The 21,734-nt window shown below is 43.2% G+C and overlaps 1 protein-coding gene across 2 annotated transcripts in view; it reads left to right on the forward strand.

Moving 5' to 3' along the window:
* LOC107745971 (BCL-6 corepressor-like) overlaps positions 1 to 21,734 on the forward strand; it is a 54,187-nt gene that overhangs the window by 5,304 nt on the left and 27,149 nt on the right. The window contains exons 3-9 of one of the 2 annotated variants that reach the window (XM_016560002.1): positions 4,129 to 4,208; positions 5,055 to 8,057; positions 9,310 to 9,366; positions 9,767 to 9,974; positions 11,849 to 12,136; positions 14,190 to 14,579; positions 19,552 to 19,856. In XM_016560002.1, coding sequence (XP_016415488.1) covers positions 4,206 to 4,208; positions 5,055 to 8,057; positions 9,310 to 9,366; positions 9,767 to 9,974; positions 11,849 to 12,136; positions 14,190 to 14,579; positions 19,552 to 19,856 — 4,254 coding nt within the window. In that variant the 5' untranslated portion in view covers positions 4,129 to 4,205. The remainder of the gene's footprint in view (positions 1 to 4,128; positions 4,209 to 5,054; positions 8,058 to 9,309; positions 9,367 to 9,766; positions 9,975 to 11,848; positions 12,137 to 14,189; positions 14,580 to 19,551; positions 19,857 to 21,734) is intronic. The other variant, XM_016560003.1, reaches the window with a different exon arrangement.

Consider the following 21,734-nt stretch of genomic DNA (forward strand, 5'->3'; position numbering starts at 1 on the left):
TTTTTCTCTATCAAATCTTTTAGTAATCATCATAAATTATATATCATTTGAAAGCTTAGAAGCCCGAAAAAAAATCGGACATTGCGTTACCATGGAAATGGTACTTTAAATTATTTTGCCGGTCTCCTCCCCCTTAGTGGGCGGTGTCAAGTGTCATATTACAAAATGTATTACGGTATTTTACAATCAAAACTTTTTATAATCTTGACAAAATACATATCATTGGAAAGGTCTGAGTCTTTAGAGTAAAACCTGTTATGTAAAATATTTACTATATATAAAATAAAATAAAATTAGTATAGTGCATTTTCTTTACAGTAAATTTAAACGTCCATAACTTTTTTATAATTGAATTTTTTTTTTAAATTCCACTTTTGCAATAATCTGCTGATTTTCTTCTTTAAAAAGAGACTGTCTGTATTCCAAAGTGTTCATAAATTACAACAATTTAAGTTTGGATAGTGCACTTTATTGCCTATTTAAAAAAAAAATAGGGGGTGACAGTTAAGAGGTTAATAAGTAAAGCGGAACATCTGCTCATTATTTTGTGCATGAGCTAAAAACGGCCTTAGTTAGGGTTAGGTATGAGAATCGTAAGAAATGTGCCTGTGTCCTTAACTCTTCATGAACGGTTCTTTTAGTACTTTTGAAATATTTGGGGAGAAAGTAATTGCAGATCATATGTACATGTTGTCATATCATGAGCCTTATGGACAACTTTTCTTGGTCCATTTTGAGGGTTAGTTGGAACACTTGTAACTGAATCAGATTAATTCAGTCCAACTGAATCATAAGTGCATTTGACTCACTAAAAAGATCAGACTCAGAGTAATTCGGTCGGAGAACAGGTTGTGGAAAGAGTCATTCAATCATGAATCATAGCTACTAAAACCGCTGAATGTTTCACGCTCTAAATTCAGTAGCGATGTTCTGGTACCGCTGAATATTAGCGCAATAATCACCGTTAAAGTATTTTAGTGCAGGGTTCCATCAGCGTCGGCGGAAGAATGCAAGTTCAAGAACCCTTAACGGAATCGAACCTCACTCGGGTTTAAAAGCTGAACCATTTCCGAATAACGGTTCTTGGGTCCCAACCCCAGAGCTGAAATTCTCAGAGAACCCAATTCGTATCGATTTATATTCGCAAGCAAGAAGAGAAAAGACAGAGAGAGAGAGTGTTAGCGAGAGCCAGCGCTGTAGTCTCTAGAGTGCACACACGCAACCCACCATTTCAAAGCAGCGCACGAGGCAGACGGGGAGGTGAGAGAGAGAAAGGAATGGCTGCGGGGGCCGCACGCGGAATGTGTGCGCTGCCAGCGCGTGGGGCTCGCAGCAATTCGTATCGCTTCTCACAGCTGAATGTCTGCAGGCAAATAATCACTTCTGTATACGTTGCGTCTTAAATATCCGCGCCCTGCTCGCGGAATGTTTTGTTTTTGTCATTTTTTTCATAATGGGCCAGCTAATGCACAAGCGCATAGAAAATAGGCTAAAGACTTGACTTGTGTTGTATAGGGTTGCGAAACATGCCTGTTGACTGACCCTTTGACCTAAAAGATATATACACACACAAAATATACATATACAAAAGTGCCAGTTAAAAAAAAATCAGATTTAAAAACTTTCAGATTTAAAATGAGCGAAATAAAATTGGGCTATGCATGAGTCAAAATATCAATATTTATTGAAATTTAATTAATTTATAAAAATATTATTTAAATGTATTTAAGACAATTATATCAGATACATAATATGCAATGTACTAATATTTTCAACAAAGGACTTCAAAATGTTTAACGTCATTTCCATTACAGAATGCTATTAAACACAACGGGTCATTTAAATGACGCTGCAGTGGAAGTCTTTATAAAAGTATTATAGCCTAATTATAGCATTTTTCTCATAATAAATTAAAAATTTCCAAAAGTCAACATGCGAAAGTGCATTTTCGCTCAGAGTTTTTAAAACGGAAACAATAAATATTTTGCTACATTTATACTCTTCTATAATACCCCAAATCACCACAGAAAGTGCAAAATGGTTTACATACGTCTGGGTTTGGCCTTTGCTACTATGTGATAATCTTGGATTATTTATAGGCCAGTAGCCTAATGTGGACGGATGGATATTTCAATCGGAGCACCCAGGAGTATGACATGTTCATTTTCAGTTAGACATTGGACGCTTTGGGCTTAAGGTAATAAAGATAAGCTCATACCTTTCACAGCAAAGCAGTTCTTTTTGAAATGGCGCGCTTTAATGAAAATATCTTATTCACATGGGCTGTATTACATAGGCTACCTTCTTTTCATAAGTCACGGAGGCATGCGATACATTTTAGTATAGGCTTACATTTCGTGTGTCTTGAAAAGTTTTGTCCTTGTGTTTCCCCCTTCATTCGGCTTTGTTTTTATCTTCTGCTTACGGATATTATAAAACATTTTACTGCCACTTTAAGAGCAGTATAGAGCTCTAGAGAGTGTCGGCGCGGCGGACTATAGGCTTGGCGATCTGCCACAGTTGGAGAGCTGATGGCGGGGCCTCTGGGGCTTCTAGGTGGAGATCTCAGCGGCCTCTTTGCTCTACACTTGAGCCTTTACTGCAAAATCTCACACCTCAGGAGCTAAACATTTAACACTCTCTTTCATGCTCCGCACACTTTATAACTTGATCTCGTGTTTTTCTATCAACAACACCGACCTGATGGAACGGCTTTCACGCCTGGGTAGTGCCTTTGGCTAATCCGTGCCACGCTGTCGCGCGAAATCTTTGGGTAGGCATTGAAAATAATTCGTTTAACTAAGCGTTGTTGTTGTTTTGGTCCTCCATTTTTAAATTTCTAAATTTACCCTTTGTACAGTCTTTTTTAGTTTGAACGCCAAGGTGATTAGAAACAAAGTTAAAAACAGCCCATGCAGCTCGATTCAGTGTTGGCTCACCTGCATTAAATGGCAGACAAAGCGCCCGGCGAGCTTGTCTTGTGATTGATGTCTTTGAGAGCGGAGGTTTCATTCCTCCGTGGGGGATGAGTACCCCTCTTACCGAAGCGCCCCTCAAATGCATAATGTCCTCACCCCCGCTGGCGCAATGAAAGAGCGGGTCACAGAAGGGACGGAAAATGAGAGCGCAGAGAACGTGACTGAATGGCCAAGGCGAGTGGGTTTCTGCTGCGCTCCCCACGGCAGGGTCGGATTAGGTTTTGAGAGCAGGGCAGGATGGGGGAAGGGAGGCACACGCTCCGGGAACAGGGGCAGAATTTACGTTTATTAAGTTTAATGGCGGCTTAATGCTGGTGTATAGTTATAGAACAATAATTCAACTTTGCTAGTAAATGCACGAGGGTTACCCTTCTGCATGTTCTTTGCTTGAGTAGGAATGGATCTTATGCTGTTTTGCATAAATGCAACTGCTTTTAGTGATAGATTGTAATTGTATTAATACATTCTACTTATGCATTGAAGCTGTTGTGCAAAGCAGGTTGCTATGGAAGTAATGCATGCACATCTGTGTGTGTGTATGTGTGTAGTTGGTTTGATTGATGACAGAGGGCAAACTGTCTCACTCCTTCAATAGCAGCGACTGTGGCCATGTCTCTAGATAAGCTCTGGGTCTGCGTTATTGAAATCTGGGGTCTGTAGAGCCATCAATAACAGAGGCGCAGCTCGCCTACATTAAGCTCCGCTGTAATGTCTTGCCAAGCCGTGGGGCTGGGCTGCAGTATTTGGAGGGGAGGGGGTGGATTTTGATTGCTGCTTTCTCCACTGTAAGGATGAACCCCTCACTCCCCTCTTTGCGTTGCTCTGTTTGAGCATGGAAGGCAAAGGGATTCCTTATCAGAGCACTTGCTCTGAGATAACAAGGCACGTGGCCCAGTGACCGTTTGTCGAGACTAAGGCATGTGGAAGTGGAGGCCTCACCATGAAGAGGTTGTTTTTCATTTTCCCTCTCTCTGCTCATGTTAGCGATAGTATGCTAATTTCTTCGCTCAGTGATCAAGGTTCATTTTCACTGTGGTTCATTGTGTTTACCCTGAACTGAAAACGGTATTCGAATAAATAATAGAATGTGGTAAATATTCTGCCTCAAGAGCTGCATGATGTATAATATCTTCATTTTTTTATCCAACAGAAAATTATCCTTATGGGATGGTGAAGACCAGGGAATCTGTTGAGAACTAACAGAGAAATAGAGTCCTCATTCAAAGCATGGTAAGCATTTCATTTTATACATGTACGTAAAAAACAGACATTCTATTTCAGTTAGTCATGTGTGAGAACAGCTTTGTGTCATTTCTTTTTTCATAGAGAGACAGATTTCAAACTATCCCCTCCCACACTGAAACATATCAACCTGTCATGCTTGTAAAGACCATTATCACCCGTTTTCTTGCATTAGAATTCTCTATTGTTGACAGATGCATTCTCTCAGAATGCACAAGCTAGGACTGGCATAATTTGACTCTCAGGTCGCTCTCAGGTATGATGGGAAGACCGATCTGTGCTGTCTGCCAGACTGCCCAGAATGCATACATCAAAGCTGCTGCGATTCCCGCTCTATAACCTTGCTGCAGCTGACATTTAAGAACGTTTTCTGCATTCGCCTGTTCTGACCTTGACTAGTGCAATGTGTTGTGACGTCCTTGTAATTTCCTATTACCTTTTTTAAGGTGGTGGGGAAATCATCAGATTACTGTGTGTGAATCAGTTTGTGATTAGAAAGTGAGATGCTTTTCCCTGACCTTTTAATAAGAAAGTGTGATGTTTATATAAAATCGCCACTTATGTCATTTACTGTGATTAATTTTTTTGTGGTTCTTACCACATGTAGTCTCTTATTTCAGTGATAAATCTGCACTCTCATTTAGTGAAAGTTGAATGATATCTTTAGATAAAGATTGGATGCATTGTACCTGTTGTTAATCTGTATTAGGGCTGGATGATATGTATTGGCCTTTTGTTCACTTGCTTGCCTGTTGTCTGAATCTTATTGCTCTTTGTTTGTTGTCATCTCCTGCACCACCCCCACCCGTACCACTTTCTGCTTTTTTGTCTCAGGTGGATGCGAGTACAACCTGCAGAATGAACCCTCTCAGTGCACTTGGCATCGATCGGACCAGCCTTATGCGCGAGAGCCTCTACGTTCACGGAAGGATGGTCTATCCACCAGGAATCCGGACCCTGCCAACAGAAAAGGGCTATGTTGGTGACAGGATTCATGACTTGCTCTACAAACCAGATGTGTCTCTCGACAGCAGAAAGACCGCAAACAGTTACGTTGGATTTTATAAAAGTTCCCATCCTGGGATTCAGAAGCCACTGATTGTGCCTGGGAGTGGTGCAGATGCTTTAGGGTTGGATAGACGGGTCATACCAGCAGATAAGCCCCCAGAACTGAGTCTCAATGGTGGTAGCAGCTATCTGCGGGTTCCCTGGATGAATCCCTACCATGAAGCTGGAATGTACCCTTTCTTAGACTCCAGCAAATTCACTGCTTTGAACATGTATAAAGCATCAATCCTGTCACAACCGCCACCATACCTTCCCCAGCATCTGGCCTACCAGTCTCTATGTGCAGGAACAGGAGGCAGTGCAGCTGGTACAGAGCGCTTGTTTTACATGCCCCCCTATCCCCCTGCGCCTATATCGTCGCCCCTTGCTTCTCCTCTGAGGATACCCAATGCGACTGTTGCCCCTGCACTGTCTCCTATGATGCACCACCAGGACAAAACGATACAGAGTATTGGTCCAAGGATTCACCATGAGCCCTCAGCATTTGGGCAGCAGACCATACATCAGCAGACCCAGACCCACCACCAGTCACCCAGTGATAGGCAGCACAGCAGCAATGGAAACAGTGCCAGCAACAGCAAGTCCATCCGGACCCCATCCAGCAAAAACACAAGCAGCACTAGCAGTAATGTTAGCAGCAGTAGCAGCGTTGCTGTTAGCAGCAGCTCCAGTTCCATAGTCTCAGTAGACTCATGTCCTTCCCTTGTAATGCAGCCACCCCGCCCTACACCACGCCCCCCTCAGCCGCCTGCAGCACCTCCACTCCCTCTCCCACCTCTTGTGGATAGCACTATGGAGTTCCAAAAGCCTTTGTACAGAAGTCCTTCCTCATCCTCGTCATCTTCACCATCGGTTGCTCATACTGTCTACATTAACAGCATGTCCAAAGAGCTTCGCTCTCCAATTCGGCCTACTAGCCAGAAGCCAAAAGCCAAAGAGGCAACCATGGAGTCCAACAGAGGTATGGGGAATGAAAGAAAGAGCAGCAGCTCACCTGTTAAGACCTCTTCTGAGAAACCATCTCAACAGGGGCCTATTACCAAAGACCCAGCAGACAAGCCTTTAGACCTGTCTGCCAAAATCATGGACTTTGAAGGACCTACCAATGGGTACCCCCAAAAATTAGAGGCCTTAGCCAAGCTTCGCTATTCCCCTACCACCCGTTATGGACTTCCCCCTAACAGGGAGGTTTTAAAAGAGACTCTTTCTCCATCATCCTCCACAGTTAGCACTTCTTCTAAAACTCCAGAAAGGCCTGAGATAATTAGCACTTTACCATCTTCCTGGGTGGTGCCAAGTCCTACCCAGACAATCAGCTCTGAGGCAAGTCAAAACAAAGGCTCCAGCATCATCAAGAATAAGAATCTTGAACATGTGGTGCCACAGTCAAGAAGTTCCTCTTGTCCCAGAATTGATGACCAAAACAATGGTTCAATCCTAAGTTCTGCCCCTACTGTCATGACTACAGCATCTCGGCCATCATCTGTCTCACCTTCTCCCAAGATTAATGGTGAATGGCCAAAGTCAGTTCCCACCCCACCAGAAAAGACCACATTAGCTACAAAGCCCTCAAAGACACTCAAAAAACCTGAAACCCCTGAAATTGGCTTCAAGCCTCAGCAATCACATTTAGAGAATGGACATGCTCCAAGCTACCTCTACATGCCTCAGGGTGAAACTTATCTTCCTCCAAGCTTAGCATATTCTAGCAGATATCTCTCATATCCAGTACCTGAGAGTCTTTCCCTTTCCCACTTGCAGTTGTCAGGAAAAGGGCCAGTGTACCCTCATCCAGTTCTGCTGGGCACTAACAATTTGTATTCAGCACGTTTGCCACCCAAGCCTGGCATCCCATATGGAATCCCACCCAATCATGGTGAATATCTGACTTACCACGACTCACAAGAAATGGTCCATCCACTAATGTCTCCCCACTTGCCCCTGGACCACAAAATCACTGAGCGTCTGGAACTGAGGCACAGACCCCTGGACAAGCCTTGGCATCATGACGAGGCTCCGTTCAAACGCCAAAGCATCACTGACACAGACCCAGGCTACAAATCTGAGAGGGAGTCGGAGAGGCAAGAAGTTTTGGGCTCAAAGTCTCGGAGCAAGCCTCACATAGTGAATAAAGAGATTGTCTGCATCGACCTGGTCCAAGATGACACAGATGGCAGTCCAGAGCCAGACAAACATAGTTCTGTCGATGCCAAAAGCAAAGAGCCAGCTAAGCCAGTCGGCAGTGGGACAGGGATGAGAAATGAGAGTGGCAGTAATTCTGAGGGGAAAGAGCCAGAGCTCATGCAGATTTTGCGCTCCGGCCAGCCTGCCGTATCCTGGCCAACTGATTCAGAGCGGAGGGCAGAGGTATGCAGTCCGCCTCGGCCACAGAAGCAGTCTGACACTCCTGTGCACAGCCAGAGTGAGGAAAGCTCCTCTGAGCATAGCCCACTACCTGACACGTTGGAAGAACAGACCCTGCGCTGTGCCAGAACCTCCGGCGAAAGGGCTCGAGCTGATGGTGCTGAATTCAAAGTTGATCGGCACCATGCTTATCGACAATATGCGGACATGGGCAAGGATGTACCAGAAGACGCAGAGTCCCATGAGGATGAGGAGGAAGGACATGGGTTGTCTAAAAGCAAGAGATCCAGCTTGGCCAAGAGAATAGCCAACTCCTCAGGCTATGTTGGCGACCGCTTCAAGTGTGTCACCACTGAGCTGTATGCGGACACCAGCAAATTGAGCCGGGAACAGCGAGCCTTGCAGGTGAGTTCCGCAATTATTGTATGTTGGTTAGGATGAATAGGGAAGTTTGTGCAATTATGGAACATTTCATTGTCACACTTTCAATATAAGAAGCATTCAGGCCCCTCATGGTCAAGTAAGAGTGCTATAATTTGAGAACACCTCACATTTTCTGTTCCCTGGTCAACACTTCATGAACCAGTAGCTGTGATTGAATTAGATAAAGTTCCCAGCCATTCTGAGATTTACAGCTTCTCTTTAAAAATAGCTCAGAGATCTCAGTTCCGGCTTTGAACGGGCACCCGTATCTAACTTCCACACTCGGTTATATTGAACACTTTACTAATTACAGATCTCTGTAACCAATCCTTCCTCTCCTGCTCTCTCTTTCTAGCAGTTTTTGGGCCCCTGCTGTGAATCTGTCAAACAGGCTTTAATGGCAGCAGTTCTACAGTTAGCGCGAGAGAACTTGTGTGTTTGTACAAGAACACATACGTTTGAGTGTGCGGATCAGTCAACAGCTGAAAGGGTTAACACAAAGTGCCGTCTGTGGCTGTTTTGTCCAGTCGTGCGGAAGCTCAGCTGCCGAGTGTTTGTGTGTGTGTGTGCATGCCGTGGCCTTGCTAGCACATAATGCTGCAGGCAACTGTTAACCTGCAGGTGAGCCCTGGAGACCGGTGTGTGCGTGTGTGTGGGGCATACCCAAACAAAATCGCACACCCTTTCCTACAGGCTTCCATCTTGCACTCTGTTCCTCTCTTTACACATGCACACAAACACATGCCCACCCCTAGGCCCCCACTAGCCGTGTGTGGTGGCAGCCCTCCCAGCTTAAGTGAAATCCGGCCCATTCTTTCCTGATAGGGAAGATTAGAGTTCTTACCAGCAGCAGCGAGCAGAGCGCTCGCCGACTGGCAGAGTCATTAGCGCGCACACACATAGTCGCACAGCGGAGGGAGAGCAAGGGAGAGAAGACAATGCCCTAATTTCAGATAGCCCACACAATTTGGAAAGTCCTTTTAAATAAGCCCAGTAATAATACTACACACTAATACTAATACAGTAATAATACTACGCATTTCCACAAATCTTACATTGAAGTTTGCATCATTTGAACAGCAGCTTTCAAAGCTTTGACATTATCAGATATGTTATTAATTCCCCCATATTTTTGTGTATAAGGGTGAGGTAATGTTTGTTGATGTGTTAAATTTGTGTAAATATTCAATTCAAATCATTGAAAAAGATATTGAGCCCCATTCTGATTGCTTAGATGGAAGGATTATCACAAGAGGACAGTAATTTAAGTCAACCAGCTGCGTTTTGGGAGGTCAGTTCATTTTATTTTTAAATTACTAATCAGTTGAAATGAGTAACACTTGGTTTTGCGCCCACAGGCGTTTGTGAAGTTAGACTTTTTTTCCTTCCTTTTCCCCCTTTCTGAGGGGCCCTGAAAATTGCATGGTCAAATATGAGTAAAATGAATCCCCTAATTTCACCTAAATCAGTTAGCTTTTGTTATAAGTTATTGATATGCATTTGCTGCATTTACTCTTAATGTGCTTTAGCTCCTGTTCAACTCTGATTGCAGATTCATTTTATGCAAGTTTTATTCTGTTTTTTCCCTCTATTTTTGTTGTACTGGAGCACACAAGAGACAGGCTTTACAGCTGGTGCTCGTAACACTGGATCTGGTTTCACGATTGTGCTGTGTGTGTGTGTCTGTGTAGCGTGCGATGATGCATTTCTCGGAGCTGGAACTGAAGGAAAAGGAGGGGTGTGTGTCGTCTGCAGCGCCCGGACAGGGAAGAGAGCGGGAGAGAGAGAGGGAGTTGGCAGAGAGCCAGCGCGGAGCGGGAGACTGGGAACGAAGCCAGCCAAGCTCCAGGCCCTCCGCAGCCCTTTCGGCCCTCTCCGATCACACCGAGCAGCACAACGGTAAGATGCGCGCGCACACACACACACACACTCAAGTGCAATCCCTATCGCTCTGTCTCCCACTCCTGGGCTCCCTTTTATTTTATTTCTCTTTTCTGGCTATCTTTGTTTCACACTGTCTGTCTTTCTTGAAATGTCTGTTGTATGCGCTGTCTCTAACTTTCGTCTTGCTTGCTGGCTGCCTTTTTTTCATGCATTTCACTCATCCGCTCTCCTTTTGTCCTATCTCCTGCGATCTTCTGTAACCATCCCAGATTCACAGGCGCTTGCTCGTTCTTCACCCCCCCCAATCCCCACACATTTCCTCCCCTTGTCTCTAGGGACGGTCCCTGTGCTGTGGCGCTCCATGCAACAGCGTTAAACCAGCGGAAACGACGTGGTAAACATGGCTTCCGCCACCGCCACCGCCACCGCCACCCTCAAACAGGAAGCACTCACATAAACACGCACATGCTCTGACTTTCCCTCTCTCTCTCTCTCTCTCTCTCTGCTGTTTTGGCTCTTGTTTTTTCCACTTGAGCTTTGGTAATGGCCTAATGCCATCAGATTTCCAAATCAACACTTTGCTGCTATGTGACCTCGCTCTCCCTGGTGGCTTTCACAGAGGCGAGGCGTTTCCTGTGCATGTGGGTCAGAATGTGTGTGTGTGTGCGCGTGAACGCTCGCATGTGTGTCAGCCAGCCACACAGACAATTAACAGCACTCTGGATTACATAAACAGAGTGTGCTCGGCAGAGCGGCAGTTCCTGTGAAGCTTTGATGGTGAAAATGCTACAAAAAACCTTCTACTGTAGTTTTGATCAGAGCTTTGATTTTATCTCCTCTGTCGAAAAGCATTCTATTCAACAATCAATATAGTTCAATTGATTTAAGAAACAAAATTGATTATTTGACTTTGTGCGTCCTTTCTGGATGTTTCATGTCCTTCATTCCTCTCTTGATTTTTATGCCCCGTCTGTCCTTCAACATCTCTCTCTCGCTCTCTGGAATGGCCACATTAACTCTCTCCGGGTGACGCGAATGATGTTACCATGGTGATCTGTTTTGGTGCAGAGTTGCTATGGTGCACACATTGCCATGAATTATGGGATGCATGTGGTGTTAGTCACATGCTTTGTGCGTGTCTGTGTGAGCCCGGGGCAGAGTGGGCTGCGTTCTTACCCAGGCCAGTATAAAGGTAGTTCTGTTCTGCATCGAGAGCACGTTAAGCCATTTTGTATGTATGATTATGCACTATTTAACAATTATTGTGGAATGTGTATTTTTGTAAATCTGATAGATTTGGTTTGGGCTAGCGGCATAATTTGTGTGTGCATGTTTTTAGGACATGTATGTGACACTATATATGGTGGGAGTGTTTGTGTGTGTGTGAAAGAGAGAAGCGGGCGGTATGGAGTGTGAGCCCCTTGCGTCTGTCTTTGATCTGCGCTGCTGCTCTTAGCTGCCGGGAGACATTCTCAAGGAGCGCTTTTCACTGCCACACACAGAATGGGAGCAGGAGAGGGGGAGGAGAGCGGGAAGGTAGAGAGGAGGGGGGGAGAGGAGACTTGAGCTGGGTTGCCGCTTGCGCTCTTGGCACGGATGTTTCAGGCTAATTTAAGCTTACAGGGAGAGCAAGCAAGTGCGTCCCTGTTTGCTGTCTAGCTCCCCGTGTGTGATGGGTGTGGTGTAGTTAGCACAAACACGCAAGTGTCCAGGGTGGGGGGGACTGGGTTGTTTTTCTGTAGTCTTTTCCTTTCTATCTCTCTGTCTGTGGCCTTTACTCTCGACCTCTTGGTTTGTCGCGCTTCTTTTGAACTTGAAAAAGGTCTTTATTTGCAAGCTGGTGACGCAATGGATCTGACTAACGCATTTGTGTTTGTGTGGCTATGCAGGTGTGACACCAACATTCGCAAACAACAGAGTTCCCGTGCTTCAGCGGTGCGGCCCACCAGCCGATGTCCCGCAGTCCCGCCGAGCAGAGGAGAAGAGAGTGAGGGATGTGAAAGGAGAGGAGGAGGGGTCTGTTGGCACGGCGACGGGCAGGAAACGTGCATTGGGTTTGGAACAGAGCCAAGGCCACCCTGATTGCACGCACACCGCGGAAGAGAGAGATGGAGAGAGACGGACGAGAGGAGAAGACGATAATGGCATCACGGCGAAGAGAGCGAGACTGATTTCAGGTAGACAATCTGGGCTGTCTGTCTCTCCAATGTCCTTCAATGTCTGTCCTCTTTTTCCATCTTTTCATCCCATTCTTTCCGCAACCTTTCCTAGTGGATGGTCTGCTCTGTCTTTCATCTTATCGCTGACTAGTGGTCGACCGATATTGTTTTTTTGACAGCCGATGCCGATATCTTGGAAAGCAGGGTGGCCGATATAATTTTATGTATTTTAATTAATATTTAAGAAATTTGAAATTATTTGAAAATTGATTAAAAAATAAATGTGTTAAACATACTTATACTTTAGATTACAAAGTATTTTCACATATAAATAAATATTTAATAAAAATATAATTAAAAAGGAAGTAAACACTGTAACCAACAGGGCACTCAGTATTCTGAAAGTTTGTGTGCATTAATCATATTTTTTTTTAAATAAAACCAAGGTAACACTCATTTTACATACAGCACACAGTGAAAAGGACATGAATATGACAGTGGGAAAATGCATAAAGTGCAGCATAATTTAAAATCACGAGTTTAAAGTTTGTCGATCGTGCATCTCCAGTGAAGCTGAACTCTCCTCCTGTCAGCATTCAATTCGCACAGACCGATCACAGAGAATGGTCACACAGAGAACACGCGATCATGCAGGATACACATGCACACTTCACAAGGCACACTTCACAAGATCTCACAACTGGATCCGTCTAAGTTTGCAAGGTTTTTGAAATTGGATGTTTATTAGACATCCAAAGATTTGTTTAAATTATATAAATGCGTATTTGCTGAATGCTGACGGCAAACAAGAAAGTATTATAATGTTTGCCTTTCTATTACTAATAATATAAAAGTAGTCGTTATAAGACTTTTTGTATACATTTTAATTCCTTTGGTTAACCGTTCTATCTGATTATTAGACAGACTTCTATCCGTATTTAGACAGAACTGTTAACGACAACAGTAAACAAGAGTGAGAATGTGAGCACTGTGTGCCCAGGCACTGCCATTCTTAGCGCCGTCAAAATTAAAGTCTGTCGCGCCGTCAAAATAAAAGCCTCGAATGCATCGGCCAAACAGGAAAACTTATCGGCCGATGCCGATATTTAAAAAATGCCAAATATCGGCCGTAGCGATATATCGGTCAACCACTATCGCTGACCTCCTGTCTCACTATCTGACACGTTTCACTCTCTCAAGGTTCAGCTGCTCTTTTCCCTTTTCCTCTGCCTGCTCCTGCTTTGATCCTTTTGCTGGCCTTTTCGATTCATCTTGATTTGTGTTTATTGCTGTCACATGGTCCAAATAAACACAACTGCCGGGTGTTCTCTGCCCTACTCTCTCTTTGTGCTCAATCTAAAGGGCGTTTTCAGGCATCAAAACAACCTTTGTGTAAACACGCATCGCTTAAACGTGTCCCAGAAAGCTTGTTTTTGTCAGCAAAATGTGGGTGTCTGTTCAGCTCTGTACTTTCATTTAAAAGCTATCAAACTTGTGTGTGTTTGTGTTCTAGAAGGAAACTACTCTGTTAACAATTAGAAAACAATTGCTGCTCTAAGTGTGTAACCCTTTGTTTATACTTTGCATTGGCACAAGTGGACATCGCTAAATTCAACTGTAAATGGGTTGCAATGGATTCTGGGGATGCATTGTGATCGAATGAACAACTTCTGGTGGTCAGGGAGAGCATTGGCTACAGAGCATTTGTAATGTACAGCCTAATGCATCCTAAATGTGTCAGTCAAGCAACAGCAAATGATTCATATTATCACATACTTATTATGCCAGAAGGAAATAAAAAAAATCTGGGAAAGGTCATACATTTGCAAGACTTACTGGGACATTGTTGGGATGCTATATCCGGTTTCTTCCAAACAAATGTGGATACAGTTTAGTATGCAATATATGTAGTCACAAAATCAGAACCTTCTCTTTTTGCAAATCACATTTGAGATGCATAGTAAATCCAGGTGCATGCAGCAATTCGTCCCAGCTGACCACTTAAGATCGGATCATCCAAGCTGAATGTTAATACAAGGTAGAAACAGATTGCTTCTATCTCTCTCTACAGACGTGTGGTCGCAGCCCTCCGAGCAGGAGGTGAAGAATCTGAAGGTGTGTATCGAGTTGACAGGTCTTCGCCTCAGTAAACCCCGCCACCTCCATAATCTCCAGGAACTGTGGGACAGACAGGGGCAGCTCAACCATGACAGGCCGCAATTCGGAGCTCCCAACATGGGTTTGTCTCCCACATCCAAATCCTCTCTTCCACCAATCCAAACCACCAGGAGGGAAAAGCTTGACCTTTGCCCCCCAGAGGTCCCAAGACTCACCCACGGTGTCCCTGCTGTGGATCGAAAGGTCAAAGCAAATGGATTTGAAGAAAAGGGGGTGAAGAGGAAAGCAGAAGTGGAGAAAGGCTGGACTAAGGACCAGCTGGAATATGCAAAGTCCGCCACAGGTACTTCTTCCCATTAAGTCTCATTTAAATGCAGGGTTTTAAGTGGAGAGCAGAGCATTCTGGGTAGAACAGAGAAGCCTGTCTGTGAACATCTTTAGAGGACGGTTGTCAACAGGACCCTGGACTAAAGATGGCAAGGGACAATGTACACCTGTTTATCCTGTTATCCTGTTTTATTTGCGTGACCAAACAGTTTCCTCGTTTAGCTGTTTAGTCACAAATCATTAAGGTAAAGAGTACTGATTCAGAGAGTGCTGTTTCTCAAGTCCCTATATACCCTATGCACCACAACCTACATACTACGCCCTACAGACGACTTACATACTATACCTTATGCCGTATACCCTACATATGCCCAACATACGTACTTACCTCCTTCATACTGCACTCTACACAATACAGTCTATTTAGTATCTATCTACGCCCTATATACTACAATCTATGCTCAGCACACTACCTTTTACACCCTATTCCCAATCCCTACAAACAATTCCCTTCACCCTTCTCCTCACATCCAACATAGTTTACAGCCTATAACCTATACCTTACATATGCCCTTCATAATACACGCTACCTCCACATACATACTACAATCTGTACCCTTGAAACTACATACTATGGCCTACATACCTCACATCCGACATTTATGGCTTACACACTACACTTTACATGGTATACACTACACCCTACTTAATTAATGCTCCTTATATACTACAGTCTATACCTTACACATGTATACTACATCCTACATACTATACCTTTCTATACTATACAAGCTACCTTTCACACTACATACTATATTCTATATACTACACCCTACATAGTACACCTGGTGTCCTTCAAATGGCAGGTTTGTAAATAGTGCTCTAAGCTAAGAATATGTCTCATTTAGTTATGCAGGTCAGAGAAGGACCCAGAAGGAGAGAACTGAGCGGGGAGACACAAGCAGAAGTGTGAAGAAATGAGACGCAGAGAAACGGCTTTTAGAAAACAGAGGGGAAGGGTGGAAAAGAAGGCGTGAAAGAGATGAAAAGCAGATACAGAGTGCTGAGGGGAGAACTGAGGTGAAAGACGAGAGCGAGGCAGTAGGGAGAGGCAGATTAGAGGAAAGCAGAGCACGTCGCCCTGTGTCTGTGGCTTTGGGATAGCAATAATGATTCTTGTTGATTGACAAGCCGTGCTCACACGCACACTCTCAGACGCTCGCTTCCTTGTTGGTATAAAAGCATAGCAGAGAAAGCGCATGCCGCAGAGTAATGAGCCATGAGATTCCACAACTGTGCAAATAACAACGTGCGTGTGTGTGTATGTGTGTGAGGCTGCCCGTCAGTATCTTGGCTGCTGGATATTGTGCTGGCGTTCTGTCAGGAGGATTAGAGAGCAGCAAGACGAGAGACGAGACTCTTTATCTCATTCTATCCCTCCTAAATTCTGCATACTACGCCCTACATACTACACCCTTTTTCTTTCTATTGGCAGGTCTGTAAATGGTGCTCTAAGCTAAGACTAAGTCTCATTAAGTTATGCAGGTCAGAGAAGGACCCAGAAGGAGAGAACTGAGTGGGGAGACACACGCAGCGTGAACAAATGAGACACAAAGAGAAAGGGAACGAACGGCTGTTAGAAAGCAGAGGGAAAGGGTGGAAGAGAAGGAGTGAAAGAGATGAAAAGAGGATACGGAGCGCTGAGGGGAGAACCGAGGTGAAAGACGAGAGCGAGGCAGATTAGAGGAAAGCAGAGCACGTCGCCCTGTGTCTGTGGCTTTGGGATAGCAATAATGATTCTTGTTGATTGACAAGCCGTGCTCACACGCACACTCTCAGACGCTCGCTTCCTTGTTGGTATAAAAGCATAGCAGAGAAAGCGCATGCCGCAGAGTAATGAGCCATGAGATTCCACAACTGTGCAAATAACAACGTGCGTGTGTGTGTATGTGTGTGAGGCTGCCCGTCAGTATCTTGGCTGCTGGATATTGTGCTGGCGTTCTGTCAGGAGGATTAGAGAGCAGCAAGACGAGAGACGAGACTCTTTATCTCGCTCTATCCCTCACTCCGTGCGTGCGAGTAATATGTCCTATACATATGCATTTACTCAAGCTGAGAGATGGTTTGCTAGTTAATGCATTATTGTGTGTGTGTGTGTGTGTGTGTGTGTGTGTGTGTGCGTGTGCCCAGTTGCGTGCTAATGGGAGGCTAATATCCCCCAGATGTCCCTGTCAAAATCCGTCTCCCACTGCACACACACATACTCGCTCTCTTCAGCCGAGGGAATTCGTATGCACACGCAGGCTAATTTGTGTTGTCTATGACGAGGTGTGAGAGACAAGACATGCATGTCAGTGATGCGCGACTCTCCGCTGTATGCCCCAGGGTGTGTGTGTGCATTTTTAGCACACTGCTTTTGTTCTGTTGATTTTTAAAAGCATTAAGGTCTTTGCTCCCCTTTTGCTAATTGAGTGATTCACTTAGGTTGCAGAGCACGCACACTTGTGCGTGTATGTGTGTGTGGGGTAGGTGCGGTGAATCCGGTCTCAAGAGTTCTCGGGGTAGGACTTTAATTAGCCTGTTGAAGGAGAGGAGCACTTTACGCAGGCTGGAACAGTTTGCCCATGAGGATGGGGTCTTGTGCGCAAACACACACACACCAAACACGAACAGTTGCACAGTTGGTGGTCTGCACATTGAAAGTTCTCTAAGGTGCTTTTGTCTCTGGCCGATCTATTAGATCCACCAGTTTCATCTCCACCAAACTAAATCATTGCAGAGACCACTGATGTGTGGTGGATCGGATTTTGTGGTGAGAATACGATTTGCAAATTTACTGCTTGTGTAGACTTGTGCATGTTTGGGAATATTTGTAGTAGTGGTCAACCAATAATGTTTTTGTTTTTTTTTCAGTTTTGTTTTTCATCTAGATAGCAGGGTGGGTGAAATGTATGCAATATTTTGTGGTTGCAAACTTGTATATTTCATATACTAATATTTTTCTTCTTTTACTTAAAACTTTAACAAATTAAACTAAAATTTAAAATTAAAATTTGACACAATGTAATAGGGCTGTGCAATTAATCGCATGCGATTGTCATACGAATCTCATCAGTAAAGCCGGTTCCGTGATTGGTAGTAAATCTCCATCACCTGCTTTCAGATGGAGCGGCATTTACTACACAGAGCCGTAGATCACTGACAAGCTAGGCAATATCGCGTTCATAATCGCAGATGAATCACATTCGATTATGAGCGCGAATCACATTCGATTATTGCCTAGCTTGTCAGTGAACTACGGCTCTGTGTATTAAATGCCGCTCCATCTGAAAGCAGGTGATGGAGATTTACTACTAATCACAGAACCGGCTTTACTGACGAGATGCGCATGACAATCGCATGTGGTTAATTGCACAACCCTACAATGTAACAAACGAATAGAAATTTTGAATATGTACAGTACTGTTAAAACTACCACTTATCTTGTATTTATATTTTTTAGCTTTCAAATTTATCTATTAATAAGGCTGGAAGAACTTTTGTCAGCAAAAATCAGGTTGTCGCCCAAATTTTACAATTTGATATTTGGCCTGACTGATATATATTGGTGCTTTGATAGTTGGTAGTGCATGTTTTTATTGGCTATGTGGTCTTCCGTCTTTGGCGTCCTCTGTTCTTGCTTGCATGCATGTGAGAGAGATTTCCTCTGCGCGGTGGGGCTTTCGCTGGCTCAGTGTGTGAGTGACTGAACGGGGAATATGATGAATAATGGAACAGATGTGGAGTATGCTCGGTTTCTCTCTCTCCCTCTCTCGGCCTTGTGCTCACCCTTTCATCGTCTCTTTCCCTCGCTGCTGCATTTCTCTCTCTATTCTTCCACTTTTACGTCCGTCCGTCATTTCTCCTTTTCTGTTCGCTGTTGCTTCCTTTTTCATTTGATTTCCCTCTCTTATCTTGGTCTTCCTTTCATGTTTTCCCTCTTTTCCCTTCCGTCCTTCTCTGCCAGTTGATGTTATAGTTTAAACGTGCCTCTTTTGCTTGAGCTCTGGTCACGTGATGTAAAATAGAAAGCAGGCGAAGGAAAGGATGCATCAATTTTTGTAAATCTTTTCATCCTTTGTCCGTCCTTCATAAGGCGGTCAGCCTGCTGCTGTTCAGTCTGATTTACCTAACAAGACCTTAAGGAAGCTTCTGTCGGTTTGATGTGTGTGTGTGTGTTGCCCGTGATGAAATCTCTCGCAAACACACAAAACGTAAATCCCAGATTTGTGTTCTTGCAGTTTTTTGTGCCGTGTCTTTCCTGTCATATTTGTTTTGAGATTTGTAATTGAGGAATTTAAGATTTAAAAAAGTTGGTTACTTCATTTGTAGAATCTGCGTCCACAAAATTCTGTATTCTTTTTTAAAATGTATTTAATGCATTTTGTTATTTGAACAACACATTTTCATTGTAATTTGAATGTTTATTAAATAGTTAGTCTATTTTTCTTTCATTCGTGTATATTTGTTTTGTTCTACTGTAATATTATCAGCTAATTTTAACATTTTACCAAATTCTTATATTTTGCATAATTGCATAGATTTTCCTCCAGTCAGTTCAGAAAAAGCACAATTATTTCATTTAGCTGAATTCAGCTGTATTTTTCTTTTCATTCCAGTGTAATATTCTCAGCTTATTTTAGCGCGTTTTACCAAATTTTTACATTTTTGCAGATGATGTAGATTTTTCAACCCAATCAGTGCAGAAACAGCACAAACAAAAACGTTCAACTTTTCTGAATTCAGCTGAATTTTTCTGTTTGTTATTCCACTATAACATTCTCAGCTAATTTTAACGCATTTTACTGCATTTTTACATTTTGCTAAATTACATCTGATAATCAGATTTTCCACCACAATCATGGCAGAAATGACATTTTAAAAAAAATTTCAGCATGAACATAATATTATCTAACTGCTTTAATCGCTCTCTTTCTCTTTCTCTCTAGCTGTTCCTGTTCTCTTTGACGGCTTTTGTGGCGATTCTGTACAAAAGTTCTCCTCCTCGATTCCATCTCACCTCTCGGACAAACGGCAGCGATTAAAGGAGCACCGCAAGTTACTGGGATCCTCCTCACCCTCTCCGGACCTAGATGGCACCTTCCCATCTCGTTTGCGCCGGCACGGTGACCCTGAAAAGCCAAAGGGCAAGCGGCAGTGCAAGACCAAGCACCTCGGCCAACAGGAGCGCAGGATGCTGTTGCAGATGACCAATGAGGAGTGTCCTGAACTCAGCCCCGCCCACCAACACAAGGTAAGAGCAGCGGCACATGTCTGTGTGGTGCCAGAAGGTCGAGGTGCTCGTTTATCTGCACAAGAACGTCCTTTCTTTTTCTGCGCGCGCGTGGCTAACGGTGCTCTTTGCTTTGGCTCACAACCCAAGCGTTCTCCCTGGGCTCAGCGAGGAACCGTTTAAAAACGTGTCTCCAATCACAACAATGTTAATCATCCCAATTAGGGAAGCACTGCGGCTCTCTGGGACGGCTCAACGGACGCGGGAGGGGGTCATAGCGCGTGTGTTTAGATTGCAGTTGCTTTGACCTCTTCTCGTGCTGAAAGGCAGACTCCCAGTGGAGAGACGCAACCGAGGGGGAGGGGAGAAGTGAAGGCCGGGTCAGAATTCTGGTCTCTTTCTCTCTCCGTCAAGGAAAATGATTCCCCAGTGAACCCGCTGTGCATTCTTTAAATAACACTGCCTGCGTTCTCCCCGTTGCGATCTCGCACGCAGATGTAGCGCACACACACACAGCCTGCGTTCTGCAGCTGAACACAGAACACATACAGCGTAAACACAGCGTTTACAGCAGACAAACACACTCCTATGAAAATATTATGTAGGTGTTTACACAATACAGTGTGTGCGGGTTTACATAGTTGGCAAAGTGAACTACTTTCTCCGAAACCTGCCTTTGGGGACATACGGGACGTCCTCAATTGGGAAAAAAATGACTCATAAAAGTTTGTGTCTGGTGGTTTGCTGGAATTTGTATATTTATCTTTTACCATTTTATGTTTTATCTTTTTACTTGAAAAAAAAATCCTAAATATTGGAAAAATGATGATGATGATTATTATTATAAATATAATATACATATTCCTCCTAATTCTTCCTATTATTAATATTATAAATATAAATATTATTAATATGTATTATTATTGTTCATATTAAATACATGTAATAAAAATAATGAAACTAATAGTAGTAATAATTATTATATAAATGTCGTTGTTGTTGTTACTATTAAATAATTTGATAAAATAATTAAATAACAAATTAATAATGATAATAATAAGTTGTTGTTGTTATTATATACATATTTCTTCAAATTCTTATTATTTTTCTTATTATATAATAATAATAATAATAATAATATTATAAATAATAAAATGTATTATTTTAAATACACACACGCACGCGCACGCACACACACACACACACTCACAAACACACTCACACACACTCACAGACACTTACAGACACACACACACACTCTCACACACAGACACAGACACTCACACACACACACTCATTCACACTCATACACACGCACGCACACACACCTACTTGCAAAGCTCGCTGATAATAATATTATAAATATAAAATAAATATATACATATTTATTTTATTATTATATACATATTATTATAAATGTAAAAATATTTATTTTTGAATAATAATTTAATATTATCAGTACTATTCAATTTGATAAAATAATGAAAATATGTTATTATTATTATTATTATTATTATAATAAATATATTGTACTTGTTTTCTCTGCGCCGTTACGCACCAGGCAGAGCTGTGTATGTGCGTGTGCTCTGTCTGTGTGTGTGTTTACTCTGACAGCTGCTGCGCTGTGGATCTCCTCTAGGGTGGGTGGATAATAATTTAATATTATCAGTACTATTCAATTTGATAAAATAATGAAAATATGTTATTATTATTATTATTATTATTATTATAATAAATATATTGTACTTGTTTTCTCTGCGCCGTTATGCACCAGGCAGAGCTGTGTATGTGCGTGTGCTCTGTCTGTGTGTGTGTTTACTCTGACAGCTGCTGCGCTGTGGATCTCCTCTAGGGTGGGTGGAGTTCCCCCCCCCGAACACCCCCCTTCCCGACCTTCAG

Source organism: Sinocyclocheilus rhinocerous, unplaced genomic scaffold (assembly GCF_001515625.1).
Source record: "Sinocyclocheilus rhinocerous isolate Xijiao unplaced genomic scaffold, SAMN03320098_v1.1 scaffold1339, whole genome shotgun sequence".
NCBI lineage: Eukaryota > Metazoa > Chordata > Actinopteri > Cypriniformes > Cyprinidae > Sinocyclocheilus > Sinocyclocheilus rhinocerous.